Source organism: Gadus macrocephalus, chromosome 5 (genome assembly GCF_031168955.1).
Source record: "Gadus macrocephalus chromosome 5, ASM3116895v1".
Lineage (NCBI taxonomy): Eukaryota > Metazoa > Chordata > Actinopteri > Gadiformes > Gadidae > Gadus > Gadus macrocephalus.
The window spans coordinates 9,736,882-9,760,022 of record NC_082386.1 but is presented as its reverse complement, the minus strand read 5'-3'; the positions used below and the strand labels follow the sequence as shown (position 1 = coordinate 9,760,022).

The 23,141-nt window shown below is 41.0% G+C and overlaps 1 protein-coding gene and 3 long non-coding RNA genes across 4 annotated transcripts; 2 read left to right on the top strand and 2 right to left on the bottom strand.

The window, feature by feature from the left end:
• Window positions 1-2,914: 2,914 nt before the first annotated feature.
• LOC132457794 (interferon alpha-inducible protein 27-like protein 2A) lies at window positions 2,915-6,599 on the bottom strand. Its single transcript, XM_060052145.1, has 4 exons — window positions 6,476-6,599; window positions 6,314-6,346; window positions 6,034-6,195; window positions 2,915-3,254 (listed from the first exon to the last, which is right to left on the bottom strand). The coding sequence occupies exons 1-4, from the start codon at window positions 6,483-6,485 to the stop codon at window positions 3,169-3,171; spliced, it is 291 nt and encodes a 96-aa protein (XP_059908128.1). The 5' UTR covers window positions 6,486-6,599; the 3' UTR covers window positions 2,915-3,168.
• Window positions 6,600-11,596: 4,997 nt separating this feature from the next.
• LOC132457796 (uncharacterized) lies at window positions 11,597-13,372 on the top strand. The gene is made up of 3 exons (XR_009525767.1): window positions 11,597-11,639; window positions 11,798-11,959; window positions 13,019-13,372. It is a non-coding gene; the product is annotated as an uncharacterized LOC132457796 (long non-coding RNA).
• Window positions 13,373-17,162: 3,790 nt separating this feature from the next.
• On the top strand, window positions 17,163-23,055 carry LOC132457795 (uncharacterized). Its single transcript, XR_009525766.1, has 2 exons — window positions 17,163-17,639; window positions 22,702-23,055. It is a non-coding gene; the product is annotated as an uncharacterized LOC132457795 (long non-coding RNA).
• Window positions 19,518-22,449, bottom strand: LOC132457797 (uncharacterized). The gene is made up of 4 exons (XR_009525768.1): window positions 22,154-22,449; window positions 21,627-21,717; window positions 21,373-21,464; window positions 19,518-21,184 (listed from the first exon to the last, which is right to left on the bottom strand). It is a non-coding gene; the product is annotated as an uncharacterized LOC132457797 (long non-coding RNA).
• Window positions 23,056-23,141: the final 86 nt, after the last annotated feature.

Below are 23,141 nucleotides of genomic sequence, written 5' to 3'. Positions count from 1 at the left end.
TGTGGATTAAAGTTTGCGCCAGATGACTACCAGGTCACCACTACCATGAGCGACAAATTAAACTAAACATACCAAGTTCAATACACTTCTAACTAAAGACGGCAGATTAGAATGTCAGATAGAATTAACTTAAACAGGCAAAGAGTCAGAAATGCTTTCAAAAAGAGTATATTATTTTAGGTCACAATCAAAACATGAATGAAACCAAACAGGCACTCAAAACCACAATAATAAGAGATCATAAAGTGTATCAAAAAGTGCACACAAAACTATGCTTAAAAATCCTTAAGAAAAACCAAAATCCAGGCAAGCCAGCAGATCAGGTGTCAGTTTCCACCTAAACAAGAACAATGTGACAGTAAAACACGACGCTGAAGTTGGCATCCGATTCGCAGCATCCGATTCGGCAGCTGGTCCACTTTAAATCGGTCCTGATTGAAAACCACTACACCTAGACTCTTCAAATCTGGACTAAATTTTCACAGTGAGGCTATACATTATATAAAACATAGTTACAGATTTGTGAAACCTTTTTTCTATTTGTGAAAATGCAATACAGGCTCATTTTAATGCTTTTTAGGGGTCCAGACTGCATTAGAACGGGTCCTGATTGAAAACCACTACACCTAGACTCTTCAAATCTGAACTAAATGATCACAGTGAGGCTATACATTATGTAAAACATAGTTTCAGATTTGTGAAACCTTTACCCTATTTGTGAAAATGCAATAAAGGCACATTTTAATGCTTTTTAGGGGTCCAGACCGCATTAGAACTGATCCTGATTAAAAACCACTACACCTAGACTCTTCAAATCTGGACTAAATTATCACAGTGAGGCTATACATTATGTAAAACATATTTTCAGATTTCTGAAACCTTTACCCTATTTGTGAAAATGCAATACAGGCTCATTTAGGGGTCCAGACCGCATTGCATTTTCACAAATAGGGTAAAGGTTTCAAAAATCTGAAACTATGTTTTACATAATGTATAGCCTCACTGTGATAATGTAGTCCAGATTTGAAGAGTATAGGTGTAGTGGTTTTCAATCAGGACCGATTTGAAGATTCGAAGTGGTTTTCAAGCCGAATCAGATGCTGCGAATCGGATGCCAACTTCAGCGTCGTCAGAAAAACACATTGTAAACCCAATTGCAAAAACCCAGCAGAATGCAACAGACAACACGGGAAAATCTTTCACTTACCTACGTCTTCATAACAGGACAATGCGCCTTTTGTTGTGGTTGAGAGCGAAGGCATCTATGATCCTGTCGATGTCCAAGGCCCGTGCTCGCAGAGGGTTAATCGCCAGAAGTGCAAGGTCACTGGTTCGGCCATCCCCACTGCTATTCCTCAGGTAGCTCTTCAAGCGACGCAGACAAGAAAAACTGCGCTCGCAGCTCGCAGATGTTACAGGCAGGGTCAGAGATATGGAGATCAGTTTGTAGAGGTCCACGAAGGCGTCTTTGTAAGGCCGCATAAGGTATAGGAAGGGATAGGCGTTCATGCTTAAGTCACCCAGGGTGCTAGCATCATGGCTAGCAGCGCCCTCAGTAGAGGTGAAGGGTTGACTTGGACCAGGACGTTCCTCTTCTTCTACATCAGAATCAGAATCCACTACCTCTTGCATTTTTTCTTCCTCTTGAACGTCTTCTTCAACTCGAGGAATTTTTCGGATCAAATACCGATCTATTTTCGTGATTTTGTGAACGCTTGACTTAAAATTGACCGATCGCCAGGATTACTGTTACTTAGCCTACTACTCATTGAACAATCACGTTCACGCACGCAACGTGTCTATGTCGTGCTACGTGAACAATCTGTTTATTTCAATCTGTTATTTTCTTTTGTGATTAAAATATTATTATCACACAATACATTTTTTTAAGAACTCAGAATGAAATTAAATAACAATAATAAATAAACCATTATTTTCTTGGGGGTGCTATGGGGGTGCTATGGCCAATCTAGGGGGTGCTCTAGCACCCCCTAAGAAATAAAAATCAGTTACGAGTAGTTTCTTGCATGGTTTCATTTAAAATAAGTCGGAACAATTAACCTAGATCCCTAGCTTGATTGGAGATGAGTTCATTTCGGTATAAGGTTAGGAAAAGTTTAGGTATTAAGTTAGAGATGGTGAAGTTGATCATGGTTACGGTACTGTCTAGTAGGCAGTAGGTTATATATGGTTCAGTTTAGGTAGTAGGTTAGGGAAGGTAAAGGTAAAGGTATAACGTTAAGATGGTTCACTTAAAGGGCTAGTTTTAAATAAAACCTTTTTTAGCTTTTCCAAAATGTATCTCTGTACAACAAATACAATGATCCAAGTATTATGGTTTCAGGCGCCTACTCTTTCCCTGCTTTTCCCAGGGGCCATTGAAAGGATTCCTGGAGGCTTTGGGGAAACTGCAGAAGAAGTTCTATGCCAAAGGCCAGCGGATGGACTGTCCTATTCACACTTACTTGGTGACGGCTCTGGGCGGCTATAGCGGAGCTGGGTGTTGTAATGTAACCAAAATAACTTTCATTCAACTAACCTTTTGGTTGTCAAACTAAACAAATTGCCAGTGTGGGGTTATTCAATTAAAAGTGTTTCAAAGTGCTCAATTGATGAGACAGCACACTAAAACATCCCCTTCCATCTTTTCTTATTGAACACTCAGAAGCCTCATCTGACCCACATAAAATGAAAGTCCATAACAAGATAAAGCATTAGGAAATTAAAGGTAACCAGTCCAGGTGTTTATTGTTATAGCAAAGGTGTTCAAACTACCCAGCTCTATTCTTGCTGTGTTCAGGACAACTCTGAAATTCAGCCACAATATGCTGAACTCTCCCTCCGGCCTGGAATTTAACATTTTAAAGCATTGCTCCCTTCCTTAAATATTAAATAAATGATCCAAAACAATGAATATGCTGTAATGTTTTTATTGAATTTTGTTTTGATGGCTGCATTGTAAGCATAAGCAATGAGAAATAAATTTGGCTTCAGAATTTTGTTTAACAAGGTCAACTGACATATTTAAAATGATACACCAGCCCCATTCCAATGTTAGCAAGGATTGCTAAGAGAAATGGGGAAGAAAATGTTTTTAAAGGCCTTTGTGTAATGTAGCCTAATACAAAAAATGAATGAAAGATTCGCTTGGACAAGTTCCGGCTGTCGTTAGATGAGAAAAGCCAGTAGAGCTGCCGTCGCTCCTCCTGCACTAGCAGTTGCAGCAGTCGCAGCTGTGCCCAGACCAGCCGCACCTACAACCAAGAGAAACATAACAATTCTGAAAAAACAACTATTATTTGTATTTTCTATACATTTAGAAATTCAATTATTGTCCCGCCAAAAATATAATTAATCTACAAAATCTGAGCTACCATTATGAAAAAGATCCTGCTATGAGTTCAATGGTTCAAACTTTGAACCATTGAACTCTCTGTACCTCTCTGCCTGGGGTCTACCTGACCGTTTGGCCAATGGGCAGACGGAGGCGGGATATCCAGGTGATAGTAAGGTGAGATAGTCAGGATGGTGAGAATGACAAACAGATTTTAAATAGTTTTAGCACAGGTGCAAAAGCACCATACCTTGGCACAGTTGCAAGTATAAAAGTCTGCTGGTTTGTCATTCTCTCTCCACTCGGTTGGTTTGTGCTACTCTTTGTGCCAGGTAACATACAGTCAGACCTGCGATTAGCTTGACCTCACCTCAACATGATGCATGCACCATATACTCCACACACATTGCTTCCCTACTGATGATCCACGTTAATTTGGTGAGTGCTGCATGCAGAGCTCAACTATTGTTCTTAGTTATATTATTTTTCTTCCTTCTTCTTTATTACTCTCTAAATATTTTGGGACCTATCTTCTGCCACAATTTTTTACCTAGGGAGTCCATTCCAATTTTTGGATATTCTGATTAGCTTGGATTCCTTTCAGATTTTTTAAATATTCTAAACTTAAAATTTAAATTTAAAATATAATTTTTTACAGTGGAAGTCAATGTCGTCCACCCATTCTCTGAAACTTTAAAGGTCATAGCATGATAATCTCACTTTATGAGGTTTTCTAACATTAATATAAGTTCCCTTAGCCTGCCTATCGTCCCCCATTGGCTAAAACTTGCGTTCGGTGTAAAACGAGCACTAGGTATCGTGCTCGCCTTTGGAAAAATGGAAACTCAGGCGAGCTGATTTGGAATGTGTCCCCATGTCATCATAAGGGGCCAAGTTACCTCCCCTTTCTCTGCCTTGCCCGCCCAGAGAATTTGGCCTGCCAATGAGACAATGAGCTACGACCGTGCGAGGACCACGTGTGTGTGTGTGTGTGTGTGTGTGTGTGTGTGTGTGTGTGTGTGTGTGTGTGTGTGTGTGTGTGTGTGTGTGTGTGTGTGTGTGTGTGTGTGTGTGTGTGTGCACACACTGTAATGCAAGTGTTGTACACTTCTTTGTTATTTGGATAACCGTTCTGCGGTTAGTGTTATGACGCATAACACGTCGGTTCTTTGATGTCTCTGGTATTTCCCCGGTTGAGAATTCCTTCTCAACCATGGCTGAGATAACCCCAACTACAGTCTCGTTGTGGAAATACCAGAGAAGTTATGCGCCATAACACCACCAGCAGAACGGTTATCCAAATAACAAAAAATTTTACAACACTTGCGTTACAGTCTGTGTAATCACACGCACGCACGCACGCACGCACGCACGCACACACGCACACACACACACACGTGGCGCTCGCACGGTCGTAGCTCATTGTCACATTGACGGGCCCAATTCTCTGGGCGGGCAAGGCAGAGAAAGGGGAGGTAACTTGGCCCCTTATGACGACATATGGGGCCACAGTCCAAACCAGCACGCCTGAGCTTCCATTTTTTCAAAGGCGAACAGGATACCTAGCGCTTGTTTTACACCGAACGCAAGTTTTAGCCACTGGGGGACGATAGGCAGGCTGGAGGAACTCATATTAATGTTAGGTAACCTCATAAAGTGAGATTTTCATGCCATGGGACCTTTAATCACGTTAGGCTGGAAAAATTAGCATTTGGTGGGTACACGATTTGGGCTGGTTTTGAAAAAAACTGGTGGGATTATTATAATATTTATTGCCAACAACAATCAATACCAATAGATGAAGTTGACGTTTCGATTTTACCCCATAACGTTAGTATTAAGGAGTGGGAGATGGGCACCTAGTCCAAAAGTAATTAGGGGCGAGGGAGGGCCATCAGACCTGTCACTCAAACCTCTGATGTGATTCATAATGTATTAGGGGAGCTTGGGAGGATTGTACATAGTTCTCTGGTTTAGGTTATTTAAATTCTTTTTTTTTTCTATTTCAAATGGAAGTTCTTCAAAATGTAAGATCATTTTGTGCTTTACTACCGGTACTTACACAGTTGACTTATTTTAGCCCATGTACCAAACATACATTTTCTGTGGCAATTAGGTTGCATTCTTAATTGTGCTCACCATTGCTCTTTTACATGTGTGTTCTTTACACCTTGTGAGGTTTGTGTGTGAGAGATAGATGAAAGGTTTCTTGTTTACCACACGCCATATTAGTTGGTCTGGAAATTACCAATCCGATCTGGCAACACTGTCTACAAAAACGATATGGCATATAAAATCGGAGACTCAAATTAGTCTAAAGGTATGAGCCTTTTCATTTTGTGAGCCTATTTCGATTAACTGGCTGTGAATCCCAAGTAACCACACACACACACACACACACACACACACACACACACACACACACACACACACACACACACACACACACACACACACACACACACACACACACACACACACACACACACACACACACACACACACACACTACTGACGCACCCACATTGCTTCACTTCTGATGACCCACGTTCATTCTTTAATGCTACTGGTTGTTTTTTGGTAACTTAAGAAGGAAATAAATATCCTATGTAAAGTTGTTTGTGTGAACTATAGATCCCATATGCGAATGATAATGTTTAGGTTTATTTGTTTTGAGTCTCTAGACATTATCGGCCTACCTGCTGCCTGCAGCACGGCCACTGTCGTGCCCGCTGCCACAGCCCCTCCGTTCGCTACGGCAGCTGCTGACATCATGCCTGCAGCCCATGACCCAGCGGTGATTCCGACCGCGGTGAATCCAACGGCCCCCAGAACGAAAGGGGCAGCGACCACGGCACCACCTCGCAACAAATCAGCAGACAAACACACTTAGCTACATGATAATTATATGGCTACGGATTTGAACACGTAGGATATGAATACTATTTTAAGACTCAATAACTTCGAAAGATGGCTTACCAGCACCAAGTGTACCAACGATTGCTGCGGTTACTAAACAAAAGAAGACAAAAACAATCTTTAGCTTTGTATTACTCTTAAGTATAGGGCTAGTACCAAACATATTCCATTCAAAACCCTGAACAAACATTTCTACCCAAATGTTAAAGACAAGCTACTTACAAAGACCCATCTTGCAGAGAAATGACGAGGACGCAATCTCTTTCCCCTTTATATGGGGAGGCAGGGTGTGAGAAGGGAGAAAGAGGAAACGAAAGCTATACCAGAGAATGTCTAATATGAGGAGAACTGGCACTCGCGGGTTAGTTCCGGGTTTCTGGACTGGTTGCAGTAATAATCTTTGACCACGCGGGGCGCTCGTAGGCGAGTCCAGAATGAATGGGAGCCAACGGGGTTTTATCCTCAGAATCCACTTTTCTCACGATGTAATTTTTTGTCAAGTAATTTTAAAGTTGCTATCAAAGGGTGGGGCTAAGATAATAAACTCAGCTGAATATTGCATTTTTTAAGGTCACGTATCTGTTCTAAAAAGGCGTTAAAAACATGCGATGACGTCACACACTGTAATACTGTCAGAGGTACTACTTTACGGCAGTTTCTAAAGCACTTCCCTTGTCCCGCAACGTTAACACCAGCTGTTGGAGGTAAGGCTTTTTTTTTGCCCTAGTTACAGAGTTTTAGTGAGCTAATGTAAAAAAAAGAAATGCGCGAATGTTTTACATATGTATGTTACTTACAGAGAGTGTTTTTTCTAATCCTCACTAGTGCCGATGATAAAGCTTTTTTTTTTGTAACGATTATGAGCCATTTCTTTCTCCTAAAATAGAAACCTGGATTAGAATCATAATTTTAAGACTGCATCAATTTAGTTTACATCAGTAAACAATCTGCTAGAGAGCAGTGTTCTGTTGTTCTCCTCATGCCTCTTCCTTTCTTGATCTCTACAGTCGGACCTTGATGCTGTGACAACGGACAAGTCTTCTTCCTCTGTCCTTTTCCCCTACCTCTGTTCAGTATGTTCAGTGTTGTTAAATCATTTATCTTTTTTTTTATTAGTTACTGTTCTTATTGTGTTCTTGTTAGTGTGATGTTTGAATAAACTTGCCTGTTGCAATGTTGGTATAATGTTTGTATAATTACTGTTATACAACTGTTACTGTTTCAATGTGATCCAGACCATATTTCTCATTTAACAAACATGTGTAGCTTATAATGTGTTGCATGGCAGAGCAATTACGGTATATTCAATGGCTTAAAACAAACCCACCTGTAAAGATCAGTGAATGCATAGAAATCAATGACAAGTGGTGTAGATGTGTTTTCCCTCTGTGCAAGGTCATTAGCCCAAGTCCTACAAAAAAATAACGACTGTAATAGCAGATGTTGAAGTTGTTAAATCGTTAACTAACCATTTGTATGGAACAATCGGTTAAGGTAAGTTAAGTGCTTGAGTCTCGACACTTTAGAGAATGTCTAGCGCGCAACTTGAATAAGCCATGTGCGATATTACCCGGGCTCCAGCGCAACTTTCATTACCAGGTGAAGCCTCAGGTAGCCTAGGACCATTCATACAGGAGCAAGCAAGAACGTTACCTTTTTCTGTCCTTGGTAAACGAAAAGACGGACAATCCGTTTCCAATGTAAGTGCAGTTTATCATTGCACATTTACGAGGCATTTCTTTTTTAAACTATCTTTATTTTCGAAAAATAGACAATGACAGATTAAATGATATTGAGCGGGATATTGACTGTATTATTTAAGGTGGTCATACCGTACCTACCATGTATATAACACATTGAACATTGAACGAAAGAAATTGAAGAAATTCCATTTATGCCCATGTAGCCTACTTTCACCATACTATCTAAAAAATAAAGGACCTGCAGGAAAATATAAATACAGTACTCAAAAATTGAGTTAACACGTTTCTGATTGCTCTTCAGCTTCAGATGCCGTAAGAGGGGTCTCTCTCTGGTCGTAATCAGTCGCAAATCCGTCCCTGACCAATCAGCATTCATTAGCAGAATGCTAGCGTGTATGGCCAACAACGGCCCAAACTGTAAGAAATCGAAAGGACATAAGTACTCACTCATTTGACTTTTGAACCATAATCTATATTGAACTTGCGGAATCTACAATAAAATTTGCGATATTTCAACGACAAGCAGGTGAAAGAGGCATAATTAGCCGTTTAGCCCCATAGACTCCCATTCAATCTGGACTCGCCCGCGATCACCCCTAGTGGGTGTCTCATGGAACTACAACCAAAATCGGTACAATGGGGCGTATAGGGAGTGCCCAGGCTCTTCGTAGACGGGCTCTGGCTATACCAAAGGAGCGCATGGTTTAACTGGATATGCACAACATAGCAAAACGCTCTACCCTGGTGCCACCAGGCGGTCATTCATTATATTGCTTTCAAGGAAATGGAGCAGAGCCACTTTTGTGTCCCTTGACTACGTAACCTTAAATCCTGTTCATGCTTAAAATATAAGATGACTTCAGAGACATACAGATAAAGAAAGCATACAGGTTTCTGAGAATGTTGGTGTGATAAGTAAAAAACATAAATTGCGTTTATCTATTATATCAATCTATAAAATCGGTTTCAAGTAGATTCTTACATGGTAGCATTTCAAATAAATCAGGGACTTTAAGCAAAGCATTCTTTGCTTGTGCAGACAGTGGAAAGATGAATAATTGAAATGAACTGTAGGCCTACCTATTTTTTCTTACAGAACTAATGCAGAGCAAACGTGTGCAAATTACTAATCTTTTTAAATCAATTGCAAGGGCATGAAATAAAATAACAAAATATATAAAATATATATTAAGAATCCCATATGGAAAACAGCTTTTTGCTCAATAGCTTCCAAGTTATGGGACCCAGACACCCCTTATTGACGTACATCATTTAAAAATTGGCATCATAATAATGTTAAAGGCCAGGGAAAAAAGATAGGTCTTTAAATTAAGACTTAAAACTACTGATAGTACAGGAGGGTTTTATATGAATAGGGAGGTAATTCCAGAGGCAGGGGGCCGCAAAGACCATGGGTTTTTACAAGTTATATTTGGGTTCTAGGCAGGGCCGGCGCTGACCTTTTCGGTGCCCTAGGCGACTCGACATTAAATTGCGAGCGGGGGAGGGGGGGGGGGGGTCCTGCGTACTACGGTGTGGGTTTCAGTGCGCCCTAACATTTAGTCCCCTTCTCTGTTCCATTTGGGAACATGTTTGGTTTCATTTCGCTTGTCTCGTATATTTTTATTAATTAATTAAGGGCGCCACCAGAGGGCGCCACCAACACATTTGCCGCCCTAGGGGCCGTGTCCACCAAAAGCCTTTTTAAAAGGCAGAGCGCCTGTCTGCAATGCATTCTCTATGGCAGGACGCGCATGCAGTGCGCCTTTTAAAAAGCCTGCCGGGGCGCGGAGTTGAAAACAGTTGAACTTTTGAAGAAAAGCGTTTTTCGAACGACCAACCAAAATCGAGGAGGAGGCAAGGCTAAAAGTATCAACTGATGACGCGTATTAATGACGTAAACGAAAAACGCTCCGTGCGCCTTTTGCGCGGCGCGCACAAACGCGTTGAAAGCAGTGCACGGAGCGCTCCGCCTTTTAAAAAGGCTTTTGGTGGACACGGCCCCCTTGGCGGTCGCCTAGGTCACCCATGCCAAGCACCGGCCCTGGTTCTAGGGATATTGTAGACATATTTATTGCATAAAAAGTCAATTGTTAGGGCCCGATTTCTCTAATATAAAGGAAATTACAAGCCAGACCCATATCGGTAAGATATTGGGTCTGGTCTCGTACGGTGGCAGTGTTGGCTGGATAAACGGTTGTCCTTCAAGTTCCTTCTGCACGCAATAGGATAGCGCTAAAACCAATCAGAGAAACGAAGGTGACGTAGTCAGAGCAACAGAACTTTCCATGGGGAAGTGTTGCGAAGGGTGGATTGAGAGAATGGAGTCCAACGACGAAACTTTTACTGTATCCGGTCGGCAAAATATAATACATCTTTCTTTTCCAGGAAAGACTTCAGTGCAGTTCTTTGTTCATTTCTCAAAGAAAATGATGACTTCAAGTCTTGAAGAGTCGCGGCCAAAGCGACTAAAAAATTCATGTAATTATTTTATTTGCAGACAACAAGAAAGACTACTGGGGGCAGTTCATTTCAACATCAACATAAGTTAGCCTCTTTTTTTTCACATGTGAATTGGAATTCAAGTGGCCTAAAATATTCCCGTTGGCCAAGTCCGACCTAAGTGATTCTCACTGTTGGCGATAACCTGATTGAAATCATTATGACAAGAACGTATGGATCAAAGAGCGCTTGGTTTTTGTCAACCTTCGGAAAATTATAGTTTCACACTAGAGACGCCAGAGGTCAGCAATACCCGCCGTCGCGCAATGACGTCGTTTAGGAAGAGTGGAGTCAAATTCATTTTAAACAGTGCAGTCTTTACCTATGTTCGAAAGGAAGCACCTTTCATCTCTCCTTGACCCGATGACGTTTTCCTCAAAGGTTAAGGAAAGGAGGCATAAAGGTTAGGAGATTTTACCATTCGTAGAGGCCCCAGGTTCATTTGGTCGGATAAATTGCCATGGTTACTTAGCGGAGATTCCCTCAAGTCACATTGATGGAACGCAACTCTAGCTTCAAGTTGCGAGGCCAAGCAAAATAAGCCCGGCTTTGCCTTTAGCTTGGTTAATGGAATACCGCAGGCTAGGGAGCCCCTGGTCTAGAGTTACTTACCACAGCTTGATAATGGGCACTGAGAGAAAACCCTCAAGACATTTCATGGTAAATAGATCAGAGTGAAGCCAAATAAACACGTAAAGAGTGGAAATTTACCAGCACCTGCACACGGTCAAAACAAACAATGCATAGTTAACACTTAACTGAACTCCCATCAAAGACAAAACCATTTTTGATCGTATCAATCACGCATAGGAATGCATGTTGTTGTTACAATGTGAGTGAGGTCCATGCACTCCGTACAGAAGTAGAGAATGCCGTTAGCCTGGTCCTACCCGACTCTCTTACTTAATTTAATTTGTACTGAAGTAGTACTTAGGTACTCAGGCGGGCGGAGCCAGGCTACCCTCCTCCCCATAAAAAGGGAAAACGGATGTCCTGGACATCACTGCAACATGGGTCTCAGTAAGTAGCTTGTCTTTTACATTTTCGGTAAAAATGTTTATTCGGGGTTTCAAATGGAAGATGTTTGGGTACTAGCCCTATACTTAAAAGTAATACAAATCTAAAGATTGTTTTTGTCTTTTCCTTAGTAATCGCAGCAATAGTTGGAACGCTCGGAGCTGGTAAGCCATCTCTCGAAATTGTTGCGTCTTAAAACAAAACATGAAAAATAATTAGCTTGTAAATCAAATTAAAATAGTTTTTATCGCCTACGTGTTCAAATCCTTAGCCATATAATGATCATGTTGCTAAGTGTTGATGTCTGCTGATCTGTTACGAGGTGGAGCCGTGGTCGCTGCCCCTTTTGTTCTGGGGGCCGTTGGATTCACCGCGGCCGGAATCACGGTGGGCTCATATGCTGCAGGCATGATGTCTGCAGCTGCCGTAGCGAACGGAGGGGCGGTGGCAGCGGGCACTACAGTGGCCGTGTTGCAGGCAGCAGGTAGGCCGATAATGTCTAGACGCAAAACAAATAAACCTAAACATTATCATTCACATATGGGGTCTATAAAAGGGAGTTCACACAAACAACTTTACATAGGATATTTATTTCCTTCTTAAAGGACAATTGTGGGACCTTGTGCAGAAGTTTATATGCGGTTGTGAGAAAAAATAGTTTCAATTAGCAACTAACACGGATGGAAACCATATATTGCGCCGATATTTATTTTTTTAACTTCATGAATGCCACTAACCACTCGATTACTTGCACATTTTTGAAAACGAACGTTTAGGGTTGCTGGGTTGACAGGTTTGTGTATGCACACAGACAACCATTGTGAAGAAGGCAGGAGCGATTCAAAATGAGCCAAATACCCGAGAAAGGACTAGTAGTTCAAATTTCGGTGTCACCCACTCTATTTCATCCTAAACAAACCAGAAAGGGGGCTCAATGTTCAAAATACCGGAATTGTCCTTGTCCAAAAAACAACCAGTACCATTAAAGAATGAACGTGGGTCATCAGAAGTGAAGCAGTGTGGATGTGTGGAGCATATGGTGAATGGTTTGGTCAAACTACCAGCAGCTCTGACTGAATGTAACCTGGCACAAAGAGTATAGAACAAACCAACCGAGAGGAGAGAGAATGACGTACCAGCAGACTTACATACTTTGGCACATGCACCTGTGCCAAAGTATGTGTGGTTTTGGACCTGTGCCAAAGTATTTAAAGTCTGTTTGTCATTCTCCCCATCCTGACTATCTCACCTGACTATCACCTGAAATATCACCTGGATATCCCGCCTCTCTCTGCCTATTGGCCAAACCATTAATTCAGGTAGACCTCAGGCAGAGAGGTACATAGAGGTCATCAAAAATTCAAACCATTGAACCAACAGCAGGATCTTTTTGAGAATGGTCGCTCTGATTTTGTATGTTGATTACATTTTTGGCAGGACAATAATTCAATTTCTCATTGTCTAGAATATACAAATAACAAGCAAAGCAAACAAGTCGTTTTGTGATGCGTTTCCATAATTGTTTTGTCTCTCTTGGTTGTAGGTGCGGCTGGACTGGGGGCCGCAGCTACTGCTGCAACTGCTACTGGAGGAGGAGCAGCGGCCGCTCTCCTGGCTCTCCTCTTCTAAAATCAACCGGAACTTAATAAATATGCTCTCCTCTTATCCAACCGATTTGTTGATTCGTTATTTGCATTAGGCTACACAATGGCATAAAAAATATATGTATCCCCATTTCCCTTAGCAATCCTTGCTAACAGTGGAATAGGGCTAGTGTATCGTTTCAAGCATGTCAGTTGACTTTGTTAAACTAAATTCTGGAGCGAAATTTGTTTCTCGTTGATTGTGCTTATGCAATGTAGCCATCTAAAAAATTCAATAAAAACATTACAGCATATTTATTGTCTTGGATAATTTGTTAAATAATTAAGAAGTGCAAGGATGCTTTACCATGTTAAATAGCAGGCCAGAGGGAGAGTTCAGCATATTGTGCCTCAATTTCAGAGCTGTCATGAACAAAGCTAGAGCTTGGCTATCAACTTTACAACCTCTGACCTAATTCCTAAACATACCATCTCTAGTCTTTCGCCGGAACTTCGACATTTCTAACCTCACACCTAAACTTACCATAACCCTGAACGTTACCATCTCTAACTTACCTAAACTTACAACCCAGTGTCAGAAAGTCACGAAAATGAATCTATTCAATCATGTCCCAGAGCACGATTCTCCGACCTTTTTCAGGCTACACAGAACGACATTTAAACCCATGCTTTTTGTAAAGGAGCATTTCTCTGACTTATTCGTGCGACGCAGAAGGACATTTAAACCCATGCACATCAATTGGGAGATTTTCTTAGACTTCAGAAAATGGGGGCGGTGGGCGCAGATAGTGCAGTGCACCCTCTAGTTATGTTTACGTCAAAACAAGTTCAAGGGTAAATGCTGTGTATTATTGATACTCCAATTTTTCAGATTTCTGCAGCCGACCTCATCAGAAACTGAGACTAATGTCCCTTCAACCCAGTTTCACACCAAAATAAAGCATAACTACGCTGGTCCACAACGTATTAGTTTTAATTTTAGAGCCGTTATTTACACTAACAGCTCATCAATAACAGACATACTTACATTTTCTATGGTTGCTGGTTGCTATGGACATTGCTATCGCTGAAACAAAACATGGATGACATTAATTTGATTATCAGTGGAAGATGCAATATTAACATTGTTTCTTCAACATTGTCATAAACTTAATTCCGGGATTGTATATGATGTAAGGGATAATGGTTAAGTCATTATCGGGAAAGTAAGGTCTTGCTTTGCCCAGAAGGGGCTTATTTTCCTGATATTGTGTTCTATACATATCCCGCTTATTACAGGGCTACTTGCCAAAACGAAGAAATAACTTCACACAGTGTGTATTTTTACAATTACCATTTGTATCATTGAGAAAAAGTCTGCGAAAGACGTTGACGTCGCTTAGCAACCGAATACGCTGGGGTTGATAAATTACCGGACTACTTGCGTAGTGGTACCACATGTGAATCAGAGGCAAAAAATCCACTTTCCTTGACAGCTGCCATTATATGCTTAGCAACAGTCAATTATCAAAAAATTATTCACTGCCGGAAGTCGGGAAGGCCCATGCAAGTGAACGGAGCGTTCCACAGCATTGAGAAGAGCTGTGTGATAAGTTTAGTTAGTCAACTGGTCGTGGCGTTTTTCATTCCTATTTGGGGGGTTTTGAGGGACTATAATCAGGGTTAGGCTATATTCTGTTTTAATAAATAACCTAAATGTAGGGCTACTCGATTATGGAAAAAATCATATTCACAATTATTTTGGTCGATATTGAAATCACGATTATTCAAACGATAATTTTTGAGTTTGAAACCATTAAAAATGTATTCAGCATTTCCCTCCAACAAACACTTTCTAACTGAGTACTTCCCCTTAAAAAAATACACAATTTTCAAAAAGAAAAAGTTTGATGAGGATGAGGATGAGAAGGTATCACCTTTATAGTGCACCTAACTCATTCACTAATTTAAGATAAATGATTTAGCCTGCTTTTGCTCCTTAACAATTGCTCTGCTCCAAACCACGTCCTTAAACTAGGTTCGGCTAGCAAGGAAATATACAAATATAATAAGGTGCCCCAGACAGAACAGCGCCTCCCCGAGTGTCGCCATGGCAATGTCCCCCTCATGTGTGAGAGGTTATAATTCATCATTATGGTCGCAAATTATAGGTTGTGGCCGGTTGTACTCATATTGCCCATTTTTATACAAATGACGGCATTTGCTAAAATGACATGTTTGGAGGCTCAAGCAAAACCGGAAGTGATGGACTTGGTGGGTTATATAGGGGTCTAGTACACCTGGGTATTAGCTAAAGACATGCAGGGGTTCTTTATAGAAAAGGGTTTACAAGATTATAAATTGTATGGTTCTAGGCCAACCGGAAGTGATGTAATTCCTCCCTCAGGTATTACATCACTCATACGAAGATGGAAAAAAACACACCATTAATGGGAGCCAGAATGAGTTGTGAATAAGTTGGAGACATCTGGTCTATTTTATATGAATGAGAGCATAATGCTCTGCTAATATTGCTATGAATTAGAGGGGTTCTAGCTCCTCAATGAGCTTGGTGTTTTACTTTCTCGAATAGGTTATCGGCTGTGTCACTACCAAATCTGTCTGTGCGCATCTCTTGGAGCCACCAGACAAAAGAAAAAAATGTCACATTGATTACAAAAGTTATTTATTAATCACAACAAAACTCTGTTAACCTCGGGTGGCCCTCAAAATGCACCTTACTTTATGTGTATATATTTCCTAGCCATCCAAACTTATATTCCCGAGCTCCTGAGCTCCTGAGCTTCCTTTGCGAAAGGAAAGGAGATAGTGGTATCCCATAATCCTTTATGGCTGCAATATTTAAAGCAACATGCCACGGACGAAGTTTACCGACACTACGCGAAGACGCATGAGATACGCGGTAAAGCAGAAGAATCGAAGATAAGAAAATACAATTGATAATAATGGATACCAATTCCAAAAACTTACTTATTGAATCTAAATGAATTAATTTATTGGTGGTTAGTAAGCACATAAAATACACCATAAGAAAAGATAATGCCAACTTCAAATTTAAGAAAGACTACTGGGTGCAGTTAATTTCAACATCAACATAAGTTAGCCTCTTCTTTTTCACATGTGAATTGGAATTCAAGTGGCCTAAAATATTCCCGTTGGCCAAGTCCGATCTTAGTGATTCTCACTGTTGGCGATAACCTGATTGAAATCATTATGACAAGAACGAATGGATCAAAGAGAGCTTGGTTTTTGTCGATCTTCGGAAAAATTATATTCACACACTAGAGACGCCAGAGGTCAGCAATACCCGCCATCGCGCAATGACGTCGGTTAGGAAGAGTGGAGTCTAATTCATTTTAAACAGTGCTGTCTTTTCCTATGTTCGAAAGGAAGCACCTTTCATCTCTCCTTGACCCGATGACGTTTTCCTCAAAGGTTAAGGAAAGGAGGCATAAAGGTTAGGAGATTTGACTATTCGTAGAGGCCCCAGGTTAATTTGGTCGGATAAATTGCCATGGTTACTTAGAGGAGATTCCCTTAAGTCACGTTGATGGAACGCAACTCTAGCTTAAAGTAGCGAGACTAAGCGAAATAAGCCCGGCTTTGCCTTTAGCTTTGTTAATGGAATACCGCAGGCTAGGGAGCCCCTGGTCTAGAGTTACTTACCACAGCTTGATAATGGGCACTGAGAGAAAACCCTCAAGACATTTCATGGTAAACAGGTCAGAGTGAAGCCAAATAAACACGTAAAAAGCAGAGTGGAAATTTACCAACACCTGCACACGGTCAAAACAAACAATGCATAGTTAACACTTAACTGAACTCCCATCAAAGACAAAAGCATTTTTGATCGTAACCATCACGCATAGGAATGCATGTTGTTGTTACAATGTGAGTGAGGTCCATGCACTCCGTACAGAAGTAGAGAATGCCGTTAGCCTGGTCCTAGCCGACTCTCTTACTTAATTTAATTTGTACTGAAGTAGTACTTAGGTACTCAGGCGGGCGGAGCCAGGCTACCCTCCTCCCCATATAAAGGGAAAACGGATGTCCTGGACATCACTGCAACATGGGTCTCAGTAAGTAGCTTGTCTTTTACATTTTCGGTAAAAATGTTTATTCGGGGTTTCAAATGGAAGATGTTTGGGTACTAGCCCTATACTTAAAAGTAATACAAATCTAAAGATTGTTTTTGTCTTTTCCTTAGTAATCGCAGCAATAGTTGGAACGCTCGGAGCTGGTAAGCCATCTCTCGAAATTGTTGCGTCTTAAAACAAAACATGAAAAATAATTAGCTTGTAAATCAAATTAAAATAGTTTTTATCGCCTACGTGTTCAAATCCTTAGCCATATAATGATCATGTTGCTAAGTGTTGATGTCTGCTGATCTGTTACGAGGTGGAGCCGTGGTCGCTGCCCCTTTTGTTCTGGGGGCCGTTGGATTCACCGCGGCCGGAATCACGGTGGGCTCATATGCTGCAGGCATGATGTCTGCAGCTGCCGTAGCGAACGGAGGGGCGGTGGCAGCGGGCACTACAGTGGCCGTGTTGCAGGCAGCAGGTAGGCCGATAATGTCTAGACGCAAAACAAATAAACCTAAACATTATCATTCACATATGGGGTCTATAAAAGGGAGTTCACACAAACAACTTTACATAGGATATTTATTTCCTTCTTAAAGGACAATTGTGGGACCTTGTGCAGAAGTTTATATGCGGTTGTGAGAAAAAATAGTTCCAATTAGCAACTAACACGGATGGAAACCATATATTGCGCCGATATTTTTTTTTTTAACTTCACGAATGCCACTAACCACTCGATTACTTGCACATTTTTGAAAACGAACGTTTAGGGTTGCTGGGTTGACAGGTTTGTGTATGCACACAGACAACCATTGTGAAGAAGGCAGGAGCGATTCAAAATGAGCCAAATACCCGAGAAAGGACTAGTAGTTCAAATTTCGGTGTCACCCACTCTATTTCATCCTAAACAAACCAGAAAGGGGGCTCAATGTTCAAAATACCGGAATTGTCCTTGTCCAAAAAACAACCAGTACCATTAAAGAATGAACGTGGGTCATCAGAAGTGAAGCAGTGTGGATGTGTGGAGCATATGGTGAATGGTTTGGTCAAACTACCAGCAGCTCTGACTGAATGTAACCTGGCACAAAGAGTATAGAACAAACCAACCGAGGGGAGAGAGAATGACGTACCAGCAGACTTACATACTTTGGCACATGCACCTGTGCCAAAGTATGTGTGGTTTTGGACCTGTGCCAAAGTATTTAAAGTCTGTTTGTCATTCTCCCCATCCTGACTATCTCACCTGACTATCACCTGAAATATCACCTGGATATCCCGCCTCTCTCTGCCTATAGACGGGTTTCTTGTGTACAAACAATACTATGTGCGCGCGCAGCCAGGGGGCAAAAGCCTGCTTCGGAGTGAACTGATATCAATGTAGATGCCGTATTGCTTGTAAGTTCTCCCTGACACAGTTGCAATAAAATGTAATTTTACTGAAAAATCGCTTTGTTTTTCATTGCATCACAAATCATAAAAACACTTACTGAAATGTCCGTGAATTTCACTCAACTTACCAGGTTTTGACGGTTGTTTTAGATGTTTCCAATATCAGCAGCACGATCGTAATGTTAGTTAACGCTAACAAAGTTAAAGTAAAAATGTTTACGGCGAGGCTACTTTACATGCAATACGATGCCACAGATCTTACTGTACCCGCTGTCATGTGGGGAAAGCAAATGGAGGACACAGCACGTAAAAATTATGAAACAGAAATGAAGAAAATACACATGAACTTTAATGTAAAAGCAGTGGGTCTAACAGTGAGAGCAGATGAGCCGTACCTGGCTGCTTCTCCTGATGGGGTATTCTCCTGTGACTGCTGTGGAACAGGCCTGCTAGAGATAAAGTGTCCATACAAGTACAGGGAGGGACTAGAGGGGTCAGAGACTGATGCATCCTTTTGCCTTGATGGAAACTATGACTTGCGACCCACCCACCCATATTACTCACAGATCCAGTTACAAATGTATGTTTCTCAAATGGACATGTGTGACTTCATGGTGTGGACGAAGACAAGCAGCATCATTTTCCGGCTACGGAGAGATGAGCCCTTTCTACAAGAAACTCTTCCCAAGGCTGAATCTTTCTTCATGGACCACCTCCTCCCAGAACTTGGGTCTGCCGCTGCAAAGACCCTGACCTGGCAGAAGAGATCAAATGTCTACTGCAAAAAGCCAAGCTTTGGCAAAATGATCAAGTGCACAGACTGCTGCCAACACTTTCACTATCCATGCGTGAACATTACCAGATACTCCAAAAAATGGAAATGTGGATGCAAATAGATACATCCAACAATGGTAAATACTGGATGCTGGACAACAGCATTTAAGAAAAAACTGATGTAATGAGCAAAGATGGATAGGTACACCACCTGACAAAATCTAACTGACTTCATTACTGTCAACACAACAACAAACAAACAACACATCTGACTCTTTAAGTGTTCATTTATTTTTTTCTGAATGTACATTTACGTAAAATCACAAACAGCACTGATATATATTGTTCATCGCCAGAAAGAAGTGCAGTTTGAGTTCGGCAGACAATGATAATACTCAAAACGTAGTTGAAAGCTAGAAAAAAAAAAAATGTCCAGGTATAAATGTTAAATGAGTTCATATAGTATTAATTATGTACACTCATTCATTGTTGAGATGTACATTTAATTTTAATTGCATTGCCTTCAATATATTGCATTTACAACATTCAGTTCATGTTCAATATTTGCCATGTCAGCTTTAAACGCAGTTTCTCCATTATCATAAATAAATGAAATAGTTCTGCGTGCGTGGTTCTCAACCTTTTTGTACTCTGAATGATCCTGTCTGATCAAATTTAGTTATTCATAACTGTTATTAATTTTATAGTCAGAGAGAAAGAGAGTGATGAGTAAGTGAGAGACAGTGAGAGCAAGTAGTAAGTGACCACCATTGCCCTCATTAGCCCTTAAAAGCCTGACACAATCATGGAAAATAATGTACACCTCCTTGACTCTGAACACAGTTATCGCCGGGCCACCACAGCCCCCCTAAGGTTCGTAAGACCAGCACATATGGTCAAAATGTCATCTAGCATATCGACTTGGCTGATGGGTATGACAGTGTTCAGTATCTTAAAGGTTTTAAGCTGACCAATAACTCGTTCCACATGTATGCGGACTCTTTACAACTGACGTGAAGTGTCAACACAAGAACCTGGCAACTGAGATTTCCCCTTCGTGAAACTTGGTATTCTTAATGTTGCTCCTACACTGGCCAAATCCTCTCCAACAAGGAAACCTCTATCAGCAAGGATCTCGTCACCATGCTCAAGTTTACCCAAAAAGGCAGAATCTAAAGTTATTACCTTGTCAGAGGCACGACCTCCCCACCCACTAGACAAAAAAGATATAGCTCCTGCTGGTGTGATTCCTATTAGATATTTCATTGTGTTTTGGTGCTTATAATTTGACCAGGTTTCAGCCCTTGCTTTAAGATTGTGTGTTCTTTCTATAAAGATTTCAGTACAGTCTACATCGACAATTCCTAAATTTGGGTTTAAAACACTTTGGCATGTTTGCTCTCACTGCATCCTTACTAGGCCACATTATCAAAGGTTTCACTATTGAGGACAACATGGGTATCCAGTCTCTTAGTATTTTTGATACAGTTGAGAATGGAAGCCCAAATCTGTAGGCAAGGTCTCTGTTGGTGAGTCCAAGTCTTACTTTCATTAGAACCAAAAGGAGGTGGTTCTCCCAACTTAACCCACCCTTAAGCACAAGTGTGCTTCTTTTTACAATATCCAGCAGCCACATAACCATTTGTAATGATTGTAAACCAGTAAAAAAAAATATTTTAGCATTTGTGTCTTTTATGGAATCAAACCCAAACTTGGACTGCTTCAGTTGCTCCTTCAGATGTTTATTTTCTTCCTGTGTGGCATACAGTTCTCTTTTCAGAGCTTCATAATCATCACGGAGCTGGTTGTACTGCAGGTTGAGTTGGTGCATCTCTTTTCTGGACACAAACTTACATTCATCTACAACACAAAAAGGAGATAAATTAACTCATGTGCAACACATCAGCTTTCATACACAGACACACACACACACACAACACACAGACTATCTGTCTGGTTCTCTGTCACTCTACTCACCTGACCACCAACCAACCAATCAACCAACCAACCAACACAAACACACACTTAATAGTATGACTTGTGCATACCTTCAGAAGAATCTGCAGTATCTGCTTCAGGCTGGCTTGTGGGGCAGGTAGCAGGGGCCTTATCTTCATCTCTTATTCTCTTTCTTTCATATCTAGGACAAACAGAGTAGAGTTAAGTTAAAAACCCAAAATAATCAACACATTAAGAGATAATACAATAACATAATAAAGAAAGACACACAAGAATATCTTATTTGCTCAGATAATTAACAAGCTACCAAGAAATTAGAAAATTTCAAATACATGACACTGACCTTGCCACCTTTCCCGAGATGTCTCAGTTGCTGCTGTGTGAAAAAACGGATGGAACAAAATCTGGACTATCACAATCCATGGACGGTGACCCTGAGAAACAGAATGAGATTAGCTATGCTTATTGTTTATTTTCACATTTTTTAACCTATTTGCTAATTTACGAGCTCAGTCATAATGAGCACCAATGAGCACCAAGCATTTAAGTTACGGGTTCAGAGTTAAAGAAAATCGTACACTGTAACATTAGCTGTGTGAACTGTGAAGACACTTTCTTGTATGACTTTCAGCCTGAACTAAGAAACCTACACCAGCCATGCAGCTAATGTTGGTACTTACAGTAACAACAAAAGCTAAACTTATAGGTTACGACCGCGAGCCAACGTTAAACTTTACAAACTCAGTAGAAGACGGACAAATTTGTTGGCCAGTTAGTCAGTAAATTACACTAATATATCCTCATTAAGTATGGTAAAATCACACGCAGTCCTACTCATTATCCAGCTCATGTTGGAAAAGACAAACATACCAGAAACGAAGTGGGCGCTGCACAGACTCTCGCCGCCTTTAGGACCTTCGGGACGGCCAATCCGCCCTTTTAATGGCCTGGAGCCACAATCTTCTTCTTCTCTTGGCAAAAGGATGAGATCCTCTCGGGATATTAAACCGTTTCCATCCATCCTTTTGCCGATTCGTGCAGTTTACAGCACAACAGCTCCTTGTCATTTTCGTTCTCCGCTGACTCCGCTGGTAAACAAATGACAAATGTCCCGCTTTCTGCCCCCTGGCTGCGCGCGCACATCTGCGATGACGTTGCACAGAAACCCGTCTATTGGCCAAACCATTAATTCAGGTAGACCTCAGGCAGAGAGGTACATAGAGGTCATCAAAAATTCAAACCATTGAACCAACAGCAGGATCTTTTTGAGAATGGTCGCTCTGATTTTGTATGTTGATTACATTTTTGGCAGGACAATAATTCAATTTCTCATTGTCTAGAATATACAAATAACAAACAAAGCAAACAAGTCGTTTTGCGATGCGTTTCCATAATTGTTTCGTCTCTCTTGGTTGTAGGTGCGGCTGGACTGGGGGCCGCAGCTACTGCTGCAACTGCTAGTGCAGGAGGAGCAGCGGCCGCTCTCCTGGCTCTCCTCTTCTAAAATCAACCGGAACTTAATAAATATGCTCTCCTCTTATCCAACCGATTTGTTGATTCATTATTTGCATTAGGCTACACAATGGCATTAAAAATATATATATCCCCATTTACCTTAGCAATCCTTGCTAACAGTGGAATAGGGCTAGTGTATCGTTTCAAGCATGTCAGTTGACTTTGTTAAACTAAATTCTGGAGCGAAATTTGTTTCTCGTTGATTGTGCTTATGCAATGTAGCCATCTAAAAAATTCAATAAAAACATTACAGCATATTAATTGTCTTGGATAATTTGTTAAATAATTAAGAAGTGCAAGGATGCTTTACCATGTTAAATAGCAGGCCAGAGGGATAGTTCAG